Raw genomic sequence first — 17,491 nt, forward strand, 5'->3', positions numbered from 1 at the left:
CACTGCAGTTTTTAGATCGAAACATTTTTTTACTTTGTTTCAGTATGGTAACTGCAGAGCTTCCTCCTAAGAATGCAAAAAATGCTCTGGAAGCATTATGCCTTCCTGTTGTGACTCCGTTACAGGTGAGAGTTTTCTAAGAGGCTGACTTTTTAAATATCTAATATACGTAATACAAATTTGACTGTTTCTGGATTTGATCAACCAGGAACTCCTCAACTAAGGTCCGACACAACTGCAAAAAGCACTTGCACGGGAACTTACTATTCATGTTGATCAATTGGGAAACATCTTCAGGTTCTACCATCACAACAACATCACCAGCCATGTTTCCTATATCTGTCAAGCGAAGTGATAAAGGTCTGTATTTATTAACTGTAAACATTCTTAGTGTCTAATTGTCTATTATCACTTGTCTAATTGTGTTTTTTTTTTTGGGATGGCAGATATTTGGTTCTGACCCGTCTTCTGCAAACTATCTCTGGAGTTTGATTGTAGCACTTTTCAGCCACACAACACATCTTCTGACCAAAATTGAGGTAAATATGATTGGTGTTCATTGCACCATTTAACACATTGACTGATTGATGATTTACAGCACCTTTTACTTTTTTTTTGATACATCTATTATCTTTGTTGTGGGACTTTACAGCCAGACCAGATATAGCTGATGACTGTTTTAGTTGGCGTCTCGATCCATCCACTACTGGGCTCATCTTTTTGTTGCATCAGCTGTATTCCTATCAAATGAGCCAAAGAAAGCATTTCATTGATTCCATCAACAGCCGTAACAGAAGTGGAGCGTTCAAGATTTCTTCATGCTTTATCAGAAGCAGAATCTGGGCCTGATATTTCACCTTTAACGGTTCCCGTTGGTGAGATTTCGGATGTTTGCTGGTGCAACAGAGCAGTTGAAGAGATTGTACCGGGAGTTTTGAGGCATCTGGATCTATATGGATTTTGGTAGACTTGTTAAAATATACTCCATGTAAACAATTGTCAGAAAAAATTGTTAGAGAAAAACAGTGGACAAGTTTGACTTTTTCTGTATATTTCTATTTTCCTTATAAATAGAAGCCAGCCGTGTTTTCCTGTCCTCCATTTTCTATTCGTCTCCGCCGTCCCTTCCTTACACCCACCACCAGCACTAACACGCATATACTCCGCCACCCAATTCTCAGGTATCTCTCTCGATTCGATTTATTTATCAATTTCGGATTTCCGGTTCGTATCAAAACTGGATTGCTGTCTATTAACTTTCCTAATTCAATTCGATTTAGGGTTTTCTTTCGATGTTTATAAATATTTTTTCTGAAATTGTTATTATTATTTTGATTTGCTGATTGTAGGATAAGGTTTTGAATAATCGAAAATGTTAGAACAGCTACTGATTTTTACTAGAGGAGGATTAATTTTATGGACCTGTAAAGAACTAAGGGATGCTCTTAAAGGATCTCCAATCGATACTTTGATTAGATCGTGTTTGTTAGAAGAAAGATCTGCAGATTCCTCATATCATTATGAAGCTCCTGGTGCTGCTTACACTTTGAAATGGACATTCAACAATGATCTTGGTTTGATTTTTGTTGCTGTTTATCAGAAGATTCTTCATCTTCTTTATGTTGATGATCTTCTCTCTATGGTGAAGAAAGAATTTTCTGAGATTTATGATCCTAAGCGGACAAACTATTATGATTTTGATGATGTTTTTCGTCAGTTGAGGAATGAGGTTGAAGCTAGGGCGGAGGAGTTGAAGAAATCGAAGCAAGTAGGGAGGGCTGCTCCAGTTGCTTTGGGTAAGAAACAAGGGGGGACTTCAATTGTGAGATCAGATGGAAAGCAGAATGGGAATACCTCTAGCAAAGATGGTGGGGATAGTGATTCTGCAAAAGAGCATAAGGAGAATGGAAACTCTAATGGTCATCAAAACAGGGTTAAGAAAAATGTTGTTGTTAATAATAATAATAAAGAGAATAGAGATTCTGAGGCTTTTGATGTAAATAAGCTTCTTAAACTCAGATCAAAAGGTGTAAAGAAACAAGAAAGTGTTGTTACAAAGGCTCCTCCGAAGGCGGAGCCAAAGAAAAAAGCAACAAAGAAAAATAGAGTTTGGGATGATTCACCACCAGAGACCAAGCTGGATTTCGCAGATCCTGTTGATGAGAGAGGGATTGAGGACATGGAAGTTGTTACAGAGAATCATGGTGAAAGTATGATGGACAAAGAGGAAGTTTTTAGCAGTGATAGCGAAAGTGAGGAGGAGGAGGATGAGGAAGCTGGCAAGGACCCCAAGATCGATGAGAAAAAGAAAGGATGGTTTTCGTCAATGTTTCAGAGGTAAGTTGCTATGTCTTATCTACTGGATGCCTTTTTTCTTCTTATGTTTCTTGTGCTATTAGCCAATTCTTGAACACTACCACCCCAGGCTGAAGTTTCTTGAATTTTGTGTTTCTATTTGTGACATGTTGGGTCACAATTACACATCGTTGCACAGATGTGCTGAACATCACAGTCTTTTTGAGTCTAACCTTCTTAGGTTGGTCTAGAGTCCCAGTCTGTCTTATTTGCTTAATTTCAGCTTTGAGATCCTGGTTTGGCTGGATATGATTAAATTGTTAGAGATAACTAATTATGCATGAGGTTATCAATCTGGATAACCCTCTGTATGCCAGTTTGTAACTTTGAACTCTTTCATTGCTATCTTCTTTCATGTGATCTCTTTCAATTAACGAGGTTTTGATAGATATCTCTGTAAGAATTATTTTATATCATTCTTACTGAAGCATCGTCCCGTTATTATCTTCAGCATTGCAGGAAAAGCAAATCTAGAGATGTCAGACCTGGAACCAGCTCTCAAAGCTCTTAAAGATAGGCTCTTGACTAAGAATGTGGTATGCAGGCTTCTCCAATTCTGTTGGCTTTCACATGGTTATGAAACCTGCTTATAACACTTAATTGCTTTCTTAGGCTGAAGAAATAGCTGAGAAGCTTTGTGAATCCGTAGCGGCTAGTCTTGTAGGAAAAAAACTGGCTTCATTCACTAGAGTGTCATCAACAGTTCAGGTATGTGTGATTTTAATAGTTTTCTGCATCAGTATTCTGAATCATGAACCACTTGCATGTATGTTTCAGTATTTTACATGTAATAGCCTTGAATTTAAGATGTAATGATGTGTGCAGGCAGCAATGGAAGACGCCCTTGTTCGCATTTTAACTCCCAAGCGCTCTATCGATGTATTGAGGGATGTGCATGCTGCCAAGGAGCAAGGGAGGCCATATGTAATCACTTTTGTTGGTGTAAATGGAGTCGGAAAGTCTACCAACCTTGCTAAGGTTCTGCCAACTTTTGTAGTGTCAATTAAACTTAGAAGTACACTCGTACAGGAGACAGTTTTGTCATAACTTTCGAGGCAGTATTTGGCTACTGGCGACCCGTTTTAATAATCCTCGCTTATCATATTGCAGATAGCATACTGGCTTCAGCAGCACAATATCAGTGTTATGATGGCCGCTTGCGATACATTCAGGTCAGGGGCAGTTGAACAGCTTCGAACTCATGCTCGTAGGCTCCAGGTATGGAGATGAAACTGCTTAGTTTTTTCGTCTTGGGCTTTAGTAATTTCATAACTAATGGTTTTTGATGACTTAGTTGTAAATTTTGATATATTCTTTCTTTCTTATGCAGATTCCTATATTTGAGAAAGGTTATGAAAGAGATCCTGCTGTTGTAGCAAAGGAAGCCATCCAAGAAGCAAGCCGAACCGGTTCTGACGTGGTGCTTGTTGATACAGCTGGGCGTATGCAGGTAAACAGTTAGCTTTTATCATACGCATATATTAGTTTTTGTTTAGAACAACTATTTCATCTCATATTCAGAGACCGCCGCAACTAGTTTTTGGCATGCGTAAATGGAGTTTTGAACCTTGTTGACACTCCATAGTAACTAGTTTCACGCTTGCCAAGCTAAAGAAATGTACTTTTTTATGTTATCTCCAGGATAACGAGCCATTGATGAGGGCCCTCTCAAAGCTTATATCCCTCAACAGTCCAGACTTAGTTCTGTTTGTTGGAGAAGCACTGGTTGGCAATGATGCTGTAGATCAACTATCAAAGTTCAATCAGGTAATTTGTAGAAAATCAAGTACAAAATAGTGATGCTGAAATACGGGTTATTGATGTATTTTATTTGTCTTTCTTCCTTCCTAGTGAAATCCCTCCTTATTTCCATTTCTTTTTTTCCAGAAATTGGCAGATCTCTCAAACTCGCCTACTTCCAGGGTGATTGATGGGATTGTGCTCACAAAGTTCGATTGTATTGATGATAAGGTAAAATGAGATTGTAATTCAAAGAAAAGTAAAAGAGTCATACTGGGCTCGTTTCTCTTTCTAATCGTGTGGTTGATTGGTGGATTTAGGTTGGAGCTGCACTTTCGATGGTGTATATATCGGGAGCACCAGTGATGTTTGTTGGTTGTGGACAGTCCTATACAGATTTGAAGAAGCTGAATGTCAAAACAATTGTCAAGACTCTCCTCAAGTAAAAGAAATTCCCCTCATTGAAAAAGCTCTGTCCAGATTACATGCTAAAGATCGACTAGTCAGGAGGAATAGCTATAGATTGGTTTCCTGGTGTTTCGACTTCTGATTAAAATTCAGGATAATGTATGTCTCCTTTATTTGTGGTGCCTTAGACCCTGTGAGAGTTGGGCAATTGAATTTTCTACATGTTAGGAATTTTATATTGCACAAAACTAAGAAAGGTGGTGGAACTACTTCTAGCAGGCTCGTATGTCTATAGTTGCATTCTTAACTTAGGTTTAATCAGTTTCACAGAATCAGTCTGCTTTTATTCCTAAGGTAATATTGCTGTAGCCCATGAAGTTCTTCATACCATGAAGACCGGTTAAAGAAAAGTTGGTCACATGACCTTAAAGCTTGACCTTCTTCCTAAAGCATTTTGATAGGCAGCTAGAATGGAGTTTCATAATCTAGGTTTTTTTGCATGATTAAGTTTTTCTACTGAATTTTGTGATCTTATTCTTATCTATATGTATTATGTGCATTTCAACCGTTTCTTATTCTGTTATTGTTGATGACCCTGGTGAATAACCCTGGGGATCCATTGTCACCATATATCTTTGTTTTATGCATGGAATCTTTATTTACATTGTTACTGAACATCTGGTTTGATCGATGGTGTCAAAAGTAACTGAATCTCTCGAAGGTTAAAGAGACAAGATAATCCGATCGATGGTGATAATCTGATAACATTATAACTGTTTTGAGTCTCACGAGTCCCAATTCCGTGTGCATCTAACCCAGGTTAACAAGTTGTTGTCGAGTAACAGTGTTTTATGGGGGTGTAAAACAACATACAAGTGTGGTGAAGCTGCCTTGATTGAACAAATTGCAAGCAGTCGTTAATATCCCAAGATTCGTAACTTGATGAAACGGAGCCTTCCTCCAGAGAGTAGGACAGCTGCTTATCCTATCACTAGAACTTGCATCATTTGCCAAATGATCTTCCTCAAGGAAAAAAAATCAACTTTATGAGAGATCCTAACCAACGGAACAACGGATATGTTGGGATTCATACACATTTCCGAGACGAGCTTCATTGGCATTTAACAAGGCCATCTGATATATGCTCTATGCTTCATATCTGGAATATGCAAAAGCCTTCAAATCAACAAAACTTGATGTGGAATATGATTCCTGTAGTCATCTGCTGGAGTTTATGGTTGGAAAGGAATGCAAGGGCTTTTGGAAGTAAAGAGAGTAGTGCTGTTGCTGTGCAGAAAAACGCCAAATACTTGTTGTCATCATGGTACTTGGTGTTGAAGGAGTTCCGAGTCTGATAGCTTCAATCATGTAATAGTCAGTTGGCCTTCTTTGCTCGTTTTTGTTTGTTCTTTTGGTGGTACTAATCTTTTGTACCCTCTTTGTTGATCAAATAAATCTTTTATTTGCTGAAAAAGAAAAAAAAGAAAGCCAGATGTGATATATCATCATACTGGTTAGGTAACACAATAGCAGGACCGCTCTCCCGTATATTGCAGCACCACTAACATCTAATGGAGGCACAGAACTACTCCGAGAGGAACCATCATCGAAGATACTGATACTGCTGGTGCTGTATCATTCTCCTTTTCCTTAATATTCTAATGCTGGTTACTGTTGGCACTATGTATTGGTATGACCTGCAGGGAGAAGTATTCCAAATGAGTACTTGACGACAAAGCTGTAAAAAAAAAGTTGCCACTTGATTATCGTACTCATTCCGTAGTGCATGACTACAGAAGATCTGCATTGATCCTTCACTGATCATTGGGATCTCATCCACTAATTGTGCTTGGTTTGCCTTGGCGTAATACAATTAAACTAGTAATTGCAACAGCCGAAGCAGCACCATCATAAACAAACCAGCCATAATCTTGACAATTTTACTGTTTTCGAACTCACATTCTGATCATGTATCCACACTTTCAACTTCTTTTGGGATAGTTATTTTTTTTATTTTATTTTTTTTTTTTTGAAAGAAAAGAAAAAGATGGAACCTCTTTAGGGATAATTTAACAAACCCGAGATGATGGTAGTTATCGAGTAGGGAAGAAAACCAAGATATCATTGGCAAGGCAGGGCATTTGAGCAAAATCCGAGGTTGTTGTCAGAAATTGTAGAGAAATTACTAGATATGACGTGGATAAACAGATAAAAGAAAGGGCTAAAGAGAAGCGGAGCCAGTGAAGATTTAGGTGTAGATGGTTCAGATAAAAGAAGAAGAGGGCAGATACGGAAGTATGACTACCAGTCTTCAGAGAAATCCATGAGTCAGAATATAATAGTTTTAAAGATATATTCATCAAATGGAATTCAAGGAAACAACCTTAACAAACAAAACCTATTGTGAGAGAGAGATTTTAAAATAAGAATCTGAACAAGTAAAACAAGAACATATACAGGGCCGGCCCTGAGGCAAAGTTGACGAAGTCAAACTTTGGGGCAGCAACTTAAGTGGGGCATCAAAAAAAGTTTAGAGATGAGCTTTTGAAATAATTAAATTTCTTAGCCGTTTCAAACTTCCAAACATATTTCACGGAATTTGCAGCCAAATTATTTTTATTTCCTTGCATTATTAACAACTTTCGGAAAGAGATTATTTAGCCTCCTAGTTTTATGGATCTATAAAACTGTCAATATTAATTTACTTGGAATTCTCAAGCTAATTGGGAGATGCAAGATTGAAGACTGATATTAAACCCTCTAGCTGGATAGACTGTTTCCAATGGCACCCTCTAAATTCCCAGCCTCAATACTAATCCACCTGAAACATTTCTTCTTCTTCTTTTTTTCTCGCTAGATGAACATTTCTTCTAGGAAGCACCTGCAGGGAAATCATTCAATTTAATCAAATGCATTCTTAGATATGTAGGAAAAGAATCAAGTGGTGAAGTAGAGGAATGTTTTTCTAAGTTCAAGTAAATAGAATGATCATGGACAACAATCTTAGGCGTTTAAGATGTGATATTTTTAGACACAAGCAAAGTAGTAGAGATAGTTTACAACTGATGATTACAGACTAGGGCAGCAAAACAAGTCTTTCAAAACATTTCTCACCGTCTTGTGAACTTATTTCGGAGAACTCACCATGACAAGCGAATGACTCTCATGACTTAAAGAGTTTGATGAGTTTGCAAATTCAAGGATCGAGAAAACAACATTTCGCTACAAGAGTGCTTTATTCACTGGATGAGAGCTTGAATAAAATCGCAGTGATGATACAGCTCTCAAAATCAATTATTTTTGCTTCCTTTTCCGGAAATGTAGTCACGTGCAGAGGGACGCAAATAACGTTGCAGACTGTCTTGCAAAACATGCTCTATCAATTTCACTAGTTGAGGAGTAGGAAGAAACCAACCCCTCTTGGTTAGATGCAGCGCTGTAGCTGCAGATGTAGTTTCCATGTAATGTTCTCTTCGTCAGATAAATTTCGAATTAAGAAAATTAAATTCAATTTGAATGAGCCTGTATGTATGGGGCAACATTTCTATTCTCGCTTTGGGGCATCCAAATCTCAGGGCCGGCCCAGAACATATACTATGTTTGCTGAAAGTAAATGAGACTATAGCTGGGGTTTTGTTTCAGCTTCACTATAGTTTCTACTAAACAATGAACTTTTTGTAACAACCTAATTTCTGGCTACTGTGGTTTAAGAACTTATCAATAGGAAACCATCAATAGTGAATGTTTAGATGCTTGTTGTGTCAATATTTTATTGTTAAACCCAATAAAGGAAATGTTATTGCAATCCAAGATAAATACTAGAAAACAAGATTTGCTTACAATTCACAGAAGTGGATCTGTTTATATAATGATAAATACTTTCTTCATAATAGTAGGTGGGTAAAGTCTCAAATGATCAAAACTAAAACCATTACTGCATAATAATAAAAGTACGTAGAACCAATGGTTACAGTTTTGGTACCTTAGCCTTTACTACCTTGGGTGAACTTGATATTGAAACTATTGAGTTTTTGAAAAGATTGAAGAACTACATAGCTAGGCATGATTTAAATATAAATGTTGATAATTTTCTTTTCATTACAGAAATGAAATGAAATGTACAAATAAAATGTTCAGAGGTTGAGAGATTCATGTCTGCACATAAAAGTCCAAGCCGTGGAAACAGTGTTGCGTGCATTACAATTCAAAGTTGTAAGGTTTAGATGGTTTGTGCAAATATCAGAATGTTCAAATTTCAAAAAACCAAAACAGACCTTTACATAATTTTTAAACACTATTATGTACAAATAAAATGGTCAAGGACTTGAGGGCAGTTACAAGAAGTTAAATACCAGTTACAACACCTCTATATATATCTGACACCCTAAAGAACTCTCATGATAGTTTTTAAACTATATGCTTTACAACTTTCATTCTCTACTTTCTTCACTACTTGTTTTGTTTTTCTTTCTGTGTAAAGCTCACTAACCAGTAATGATGCCCACTCTATAAAATGACACTAAGCTTACATAAAATTGTAAACAAAGCAGAAATAGTGAAAGATGAGAGTTGACAAAATACCATCATATGGAGGGACGTCGCTCAGCAAAAGAGATATCATCCCTAACTAGCCTAGCCATGTGTTGGGTAGGGAGCAACCCTATCACCAACCTAGGCCAAAGCTGCTGTCCCAAACTCTTCATGAAGAAATTGCTGGTATTCATTCAGCATATGATCCTTGGGTTTTACTTGATCCCACTGCGGTGTGCAGAATATTGCATATGCATCAGCTGCATACCTATCGAAATGAGACCCGTGAAACAAGAAATAGATCAAAACATGATATGGGGTAGAAAAATGGCTTCCTTCAGAAGAAAAGATAGGTTAAGAGAACGTAAAGTATGCGCAACTTACTTGCCAACACCATGAAGGTCGGTTTTGCGGCTCCAGTCATTCCACAGATACTCCGAAGAGAAGCGCTGAATCATTGTTGCTCTTTTATCATGCAGTCCTAGGGTCCAAATAATGTCCTCTATGTCTTATGCTGTAACCTCCAAACTTGTTTTCGCATTGTTGCTCTTTTGAAGAGATCAGGTAAAACTTTTTTTACCTGCAGATGGTTTGCTTTAATAGTTAATTCATTGATCACTAACAAAATTCAAGTGATGACTACTTCACTACTAGTCTTTCTGTGATTGAAAATGGTGCAGTTAAAGACATCAGTGCTCATGGGGTCTTCAGCTTGACAGTAACTGCAGAGGCAAAACATCGATTCTAGAATCATAGGCAATCAAAGGCTACTCCTAAGAGATCTAGAGAGATTATCTAAAAGTGATGGTCTCCCAGCGGAAAAAAACTGTCACCTATTACCAATATGTATTACCGTATGAAGTAGAGAATCCAACTAGAACAATCCTTCTATTTTAAAACCAATAGCTTAAAAATCAAAACTAGAAATCTCATACCTATGAGACATGATAATGCAATAGAATCTAACAAATTGTCTGAAAAATTTGCTTCCACAAAAGAAGTTGACATGATTTATGTTCGCACCTGATGTTCAAGCCTGATGTTCAAACCTTTTTGCGAGGTTCAGAACACCATATGCCGCCATGCCGGTCCTAATATTTTAAGGTCCGTCTCACGCTGAACTATCAGCCTCATCCACTAATCAAACTACAGATGCTACAATTACACGAAAAGAATTGTGCTCCAGCATTTTCCCCTTTATGGCTTATGACACTTCCAAATTTTGCACATCAAAAGGAATTTTTGAAAGAGACATTCACCACATCAACATAAAGGAACACAATTATGGGCGTGGAAGATTATATACTACTCTCATTCCGTGTTGTTGTGTATTTCCAGGATTGACTTCGCTGCCAACAGCCATCATAGCATGACTTGAAACTTGCATTCTTGATAGTGCACAATAATAAGAGTCGTTCTACACAATTGTTAAACTTGTAAATTAGTCCAAGTGTCAACTAACGTGGTAAGGTATTGTTCATCCACGTTATAAGTGAAACACATCACTCATTTACGTCCGTTAGATCGTCAGCTACTATTTTTAAAAACATAAAATTCATTTGATATTCATCTCTGTGACTCTGTCTCTCTCTAAAAAGCAACCTTTTTGTTCATCTCCATCGTCATTTTCTTTGGATTTAATCAGATCAAAAGTGATTGCTATATCCAATGAAGGGGTTGTTTCATGTTCTTCTATGATTCTATAGAGAATAAAATTTGGTTGTTAAACGAGATGGAAATGGATATCACTGGATGTGTATCATCATCAGATCTATTGAAGAAGAAGATATTCACAATCAACATAGTAATCAATATTTTCACCAAAACCCATTCTTAATAATCTGATTTCTCCAGCAAAAACTGTTTAATTTCAATTCTACCTCTCAGGTAGGTTCCCTTTCAGATTTTGATAGGAAGTGTTTGCTCAATTAAGTTACGGATTTAGATGGAGTTTGAATTTTGTTAGCTCTAGAGTAACTGTAAGTCGTCTTTTCCGAGCTCTGTTTTTTTTACAGGGTTTGTATGACGACTCAGATGGTCGGTAAATTAGCTGACTCGGCCAGATTCGTGAATAACGTTCGGGTTTAAGTTGATCCGGATCCGACCCGTATGCCGTCGTCTTCTCCACCCGTTTTACTGCTACTGTAATTGTTCAGAGTCCGAATCATTTGTCCGATCTAATGAATTTTTTTAGTAAGTTTGAACTGGAAATATGTTTGTATGAATGTATATGAAGGAATTTTTTAATCAATTTGTTTGATTATGTCGATTTGATTCTAGATTTCATGGAATTGTAAATCAATTTTATTTTATTTTGCACAAACTTTGTGACTGACATTTTTGGTTATTTTTCATCACATAGGGACTCCTCCCTTTGGTCGTCGTCCAATGATGGAAGCAAATGTACTACTAGATGACCGCATGCGGTGGGGAGGCCGACCGAAAATCCAAGCCGACCGAAAATCCAAACGAGATCGATCCGGTTTAATTTTTACTACTAATCTCCGTTCCTAATTTTTTTGTTTGAGGAAGCGAAACACAGACTAAGACTACATTTAACCTACGCGTCTTGATTTACGCTAATAATGGATGGGTGTTTTGGTCATTTGAGTAGCTCATAGGAGATAAGGCATAATCCTCTGTTGGAAAATTAAACAAAATTTTCATATGAAAGGAAAATCCCTTGTCTAATAACTAGAGCTGTACATGAGCCGGTACAGTCCGGTTTTCTGTTGGAACCGGTACCTGTACACGGAGTTGACCGGTTCTTCAATTTGAGGACCTGTACCTGGACTTGTACCTGTCCTGGTAAGACCGGTCCGGTTACACTCCGTACCGGTTTTTTACCTGAATTTTAACACACACAGACACAGTAAAGTAACAACCTAAGACTAAGAGTCTAAGACTAAGTTCAACATTACAAAGTTCAAAATAACAAAGGTTTAAAACATCACAGAATAATAAGTGTATCACACTTTAAGTTCAAAATTAAAACATAGTACTAAAAACAACATTTCCATAAGTCTGCGACAAGAAATGAAAAGAAATCCTTGCAAAGGATGGGGGACTTCTCGAACAATGGCACTGGCTGCACTGAGTCACTGACACGAAGTTTACATCAAGCTTCTTTTAGCAGAGAATCCCATATGGCTGCAACATGGAACAAAAAAGTAAAATAAGAAAGTAAGCAAGCAATACAAGAAAACTTGAAAAGTAAGTTCTATTAAATAGAAGAAACCCTAATATATTACCTGCCTCATCTTCAACAGCATCATCAGGTATATAGTCACATAGAAGATCAAGAGCAATGGGCTTTTGAAGAAAGCTTTGTGTACAGAGCAATGCTTCGACTGTCCTTGTAGACATAGAAGCTCTCCATGGAGTCAGCACGCGCTTCCCCGTGCTAAAAGCTGATTCAGAGGCCACTGAAGACACATGCATGGCTAATATATCTCTTGCCATGTATGAAAGTATCTTATACCTGCTTGCATTAGCCTGCCACCAAGCCAATATGTCAAAATGGTCAGGTTGACCTATTTCACGCATTCCACCTTCAATCACATCTGTCAAATACCTGTCGAGCTCAGTTGTTCTTGCCTCTTCAACACAACTTGGGGTGTCCCAATGTTGTTTCCTCCTTGATTGAATTCTAGCAAACAGACCAACAGATTGCACACTAACTGGATAAGCAACAGTATGAGCATCACTACTTGACCCCTCCTCATGAACTGAATACAAGGACTTATAATCTTCAAAGAGTTCCTCAAATTATAATTTCACCTTTCTCATAACTCTTTGAACCTCCCATGTATTATTCTCATACAAACAATTAAGAGTAAATTCCAAACCCTTTTGTTTCTCTCTTGGATCTAACAAATGAGCAATAAACATTACAGAATTCATTGATTCATACACACCCCAATACTTATGGTACTTAGCACACATTAGACGAGACATACGAGCAATAAAAGGATCTGATGCTACATTGTTTCTAAATTCTACTAATTGTTCATTGATGAGTAACAATTGCCATAAGAACATATGAGTAGTGACTTGTATAGATGCAGAAAAGTTGACAGTAGCATCGAAGAATACCTTTAGACACTTCACAAGACCTCTAGCATATTTCCAATCTTCTTGATAAGGAGCATGTTGACGAGGAATCTTTTTCTTCTTATTCTGCTTTGCCTTGATCTTGCTTGTTGGATCCAACTCCTCAACCTCATCTTCCATAACCTCAACCTCTTCCTCTTCTTCCGTATCCTCAAACACGTCTTCTATGACAACATTACTAGCTATAGCTTCTTCAATATCAGCATCAGTAGGTAAAACAGATTCTTTTTCTTGCTCAAAGATAAACCTCTGTTGAAAGTCCTTATCAATCTGTGCTAACATTGCAAAAACTGTTTCATATTTTTCAGCAGCATCTAACATCAAGTAAGTGTTATTCCATCTAGTATACACATCTAAAATCAGAGATTTCTTACAATCTACCTTTGCTAGAGAAGCACATTGCTTAAATTTTTCGTGCCTAGAAGGAGAACTAAGAACGTATTTTACAACTGACCTTATTCTTCTAACTGATACATTAAAGAGCCTTACTGCATCTTTTATGACAAGAGCAAGAACATGGGCTGCACACCTCACCTAGAGAAAGAACAAAACAAAAAGTATACTGTCAAATTCAATGCTTAAAAATGCATCACAAAAAGAAATATTTGACAAGAGCAAGAACATGGACTTACATGTAAATATTTGGCTCTAATTGGTGATCCTGTCCATTTAATGACAACATTCTTCAAATGCTCAATAGCCACTTTGTTTGCGCTGACATTGTCTAGAGTGACACCAAATACATCTTGTAGACCCCAATCCTTCAAACAATCCACCAGCTTCTCACCGATTGCATTACCAGTATGACCTTCAACTTGGCAGAACATGAGTATTCTCTTTTGTAGCTTCCAGTTCTGATCAACATAATGAACGGTTACACAAATATAGTTATAATTATTTGGTGATGTCCATGTGTCCGTTGTCAAAGATACCCTCTGCTTAGATGTCAAGAAATAAGTTTTTAGGCTATTCTTATCTTGTACATACATCTTCAATACATCCCTATAAATTGTCATACGCCCTGGAACCTTGAATCTAGGCTCTGCCACCTGCATCATTTCCACAAAACCTGAACCTTCTACTGCTCTAAAATCTATTTCATCCCTGATTATCCACTCAACAAGAGCCCTTCTTAACTTTTCATAGCTGTAAGAATGAGAAACAAGTTTACCATCTTCACCTGGTTTTGGGGGTGGCATCAACAGAGTTTGTTGTCCCTTGTCTTTCTCTACCTTCCTGTTTGGATTTTTAAGGCATCTCTTCAAATGCTTATGTAATCCAGAAGTTCCATGTACGTCATTGTCAACAGCATACAATCCCTTGCAATGATGACATTCATCTTGAACGTCACTTATCCTGGTCATCTCCAACCAAACTTTAGATCTCACTTTACCATGCTTCTTTTTGCTGTCACCAACTTCAGTTGTACTTGTTGGCGTAGGTTCAGTTCCATCATCAGTGTTAGATGCAGCTTGAGAGGATGATCCAACTTCAGTTGTATTTGGAGTTTGAGTTGAACTTGGTGTAGGAACAGCAACAATGCTATAACTGGAATCATCTGGTGCTTTGCGCTTCCCCATTTAGCACCTCAAAGGCCTGCAAGAGAAGTAAAGAACATTATATGCAGTAAGTAAACAGAACTAACAAAATTAACCACATACAACTACATCAAAACATCATATCTGACTTTCAATGAAAACAATTAAAAACGACAACACACAATTGCATACTAAATACACAATTGCATATTTTCAATGAAAACAATTAAACAGAACTAACAAAATTAATCCATGAACTTTTTTACATGGATTCACCTAGGTATGGGATGCACAGCAACAGAAAAAACATGATACAAACAATAACATTTCACTAGCTTCAAATCTTGTAACTACCAGGACACTCAATTCAACTAGGCAGAAACAGAGACACTGAACACAATTAGCTTAAGCAATTTTAACTATACAATAACTCAACTCAACATCACAGATTTTGGGAATGGAATTGATAAAAACAAAAACTAACATATATCCATGTCTAGTTGTCTACTGCTTATCAAATCTCAACATGGGTATACGGAATCACATAAATCAGTCAACACAAAATAAAAACCCTAATTCAATCTCAAATCAAACCCTAATTCAATTTCAAATCAAACCCTATTTCAATCTTAGATTCTTAATAATAACAAAACAATTGTTACTCCTAGTTTAAATCGATTTCAAATCCAGTATATTAGTATTACACGATTCAAAGTTTCAAACCCTAGTTTATTCCATAATCGATTTCAAATCCCATGAGAGTTACAAGTAACTTACAAATCTAAGAAGAAGAAGAAGAAGAAGAGCAAGTATCCTAGTTTATACCTTAACGAATCGATGATGGTGGTGACTGGTCACTGGTGAATCATGAATGGTAGTGAAGAACGAGTCACGACTGCTGCTCTTCAGGGAAGAAAAAAAAAAGAAAACTGAAATGAAAGTCGATAGAATTAGAGATAGGGTTATACGGTATAACTTATACCTATGACGGACGGTCAGGATGTAAGATCCCCAAAAAAATCTACGACTACCATTAACCGGGACATATGGGCCGGGACAGGTCGGGACTCATCCCAGAACCAGTACCAGTACCGGCCTACTCCGGTTCTCAGTTTTAAGAACCGGTACCTGTCCCGTCTACTCCGGTTCCGGTTCGGTACGAGTCCGGTTTTTCCGGTTCCGGGTCGGTACAGGTAAAACGGACCGGGTCTTGTGCAGCCCTACTAATAACTAATGGAGTTGGGTTTTGGAGTTAATTGGAATTGGCCCAATTAAGTTTCTGGTCCTGTTAGTTAGGGTAGTTTCAATTTGGAAACTAAAAGAAATCAGAAACGTGAAAGGACTTAACCTTTCGTAAGAAAACAACTCCATGAAGCATTGTGATCTTTCAATGAAGAGGTATTAGTATCTTCTATAAATACCCGCACGTATAGGATAGAAAACAATCGGAAACCTAATCATCTTTCAACTGCATTCCAAAATCATCTTTCAAGTTTTGTGTCAAAGAGAGACTTCATCACTTTAAGTTTTGGTTCGCCGTTTCTCGAAGTTTGGAGTGCTACTACATCGAGAAGAAAGTCGTTGTATCCTGGGAGACAGACATCGATAATCCGTAAGCACCAGTGCGGGGTGAATCTGTTTTATGGCTAGAGGATATAATCCTTGCCTCGACTTTGATTTCGTCTAGTTGGGTTTGCGTTTCTCTTATTCTCTGTTTGTTTTATGCAGTATATACACAAGATTGCCAACATCCTCTCTTCTTCTACAATCGTGGCTTTCTCCTTTCCCCACTCAAGTGCCTTTACCATCAAAACTCATATTCACGAAAACAGAGAAAGAGCAAAAGAATCTTCATTTGATCTTCTTTTACTAGTTGTAGCTTCTCTATTCTCCTGATTTTCATTTTGGATTTTTTATTTTCTGATATTTTCTTCAAAAAACAGACAAAGATACTACTGAGTCATCACCGAGTTATCGACCATTGTTGAGTCAGGTCAGTGATTTGGCTGCATTAACCCGACCCACAACTCCATCTTCTTTACATGACTGGAGAACTCTGTTTTTTTTTAATCAATGATATCTCTGTTTTTACTGAATTTAAATTCTGAGGCTCAATTCAATAAATTTAAGAGGTTCAATCACTTAAATGGTGACTTGAATGTTCTATTTGCATCGAAATGAAGTAAATTATACTCTTACTGATCCTTGGATTTTCAGAACTGTGAGTTGATTTTTCTTATAAATTTTTAATGAAAAGGAAATTAAAATTCATCAATTCAGATCGATTGAATGGATTATTTGATGCACTTTGAACAGTTAATTTGCTTGTTTGATTATGTTTGACAGAAATTTATGATCAATTTCATCAATTATCTCCGGTTTAATGTCAATTTCGTAAGATTGTAAAATCGAAAAAGTCAATTTTAAAAGTATGGGACATTCTGTATGACCGACAAAATGCAGATTTCTCATCATATAGAAGGTCTCCCTTAAAGTCGGCCAATTATAGTGCTTTGCTTGGTATGTATCAGGCCACCCCGCCCGGACTTGAAACTTACACATGATGGGCGGTCAGGAGCTCTCGGCAAATTATGAGTTTTGGATGTAATTAGAAAGGATAGACAAAAACAATAAAGTGTTGACTGTTAAAATTATGAGCTTTGCTTATGCATCATTGATTGTATAAAATAAAGTGTCGACTGTTAAAAGAGTCAGAATTTGTGCACACTCTTTTTTTATAGGAAAACTTAGGCCTCGGAAAAGCAAGCACCTAAGACTGATACAAGATAGTTGCAGGGAATGGTCTA

General features: G+C 37.2%; 1 protein-coding gene across 2 annotated transcripts; it reads left to right on the forward strand.

The window, feature by feature from the left end:
- The first annotated feature begins 1,020 nt into the window (after positions 1-1,020).
- On the forward strand, positions 1,021-5,078 carry LOC113331399 (signal recognition particle receptor subunit alpha-like). 2 transcript variants are annotated; one of them, XM_026578106.1, is made up of 10 exons: positions 1,021-1,181; positions 1,350-2,337; positions 2,807-2,891; positions 2,968-3,063; positions 3,181-3,333; positions 3,466-3,573; positions 3,686-3,805; positions 3,997-4,122; positions 4,243-4,326; positions 4,416-5,078. In XM_026578106.1, the coding sequence occupies exons 2-10, from the start codon at positions 1,373-1,375 to the stop codon at positions 4,539-4,541; spliced, it is 1,863 nt and encodes a 620-aa protein (XP_026433891.1). In that variant the 5' UTR covers positions 1,021-1,181; positions 1,350-1,372; the 3' UTR covers positions 4,542-5,078. The 2 variants fall into 2 exon arrangements, with proteins under 2 accessions (XP_026433891.1, XP_026433892.1); XM_026578107.1 differs by lacking the exon at positions 1,021-1,181 and having other exon boundaries at positions 1,233-2,337.
- The last annotated feature ends 12,413 nt before the right edge of the window (positions 5,079-17,491 follow it).

Source organism: Papaver somniferum, unplaced genomic scaffold (assembly GCF_003573695.1).
Source record: "Papaver somniferum cultivar HN1 unplaced genomic scaffold, ASM357369v1 unplaced-scaffold_125, whole genome shotgun sequence".
NCBI classification, from domain to species: Eukaryota; Viridiplantae; Streptophyta; class Magnoliopsida; order Ranunculales; family Papaveraceae; genus Papaver; species Papaver somniferum.

Coding starts and splice junctions, on each gene's coding strand:
- LOC113331399 (XM_026578106.1), top strand. CDS start 1,373: ATGTTAGAACAGCTACTGATTTTTACTAGAGGAGGATTAATTTTATGG. Junction 4,123..4,242: donor AACTATCAAAGTTCAATCAG/GTAATTTGTAGA, acceptor CTTTTTTTCCAG/AAATTGGCAGATCTCTCAAA. Junction 4,327..4,415: donor TCGATTGTATTGATGATAAG/GTAAAATGAGAT, acceptor TGGTGGATTTAG/GTTGGAGCTGCACTTTCGAT.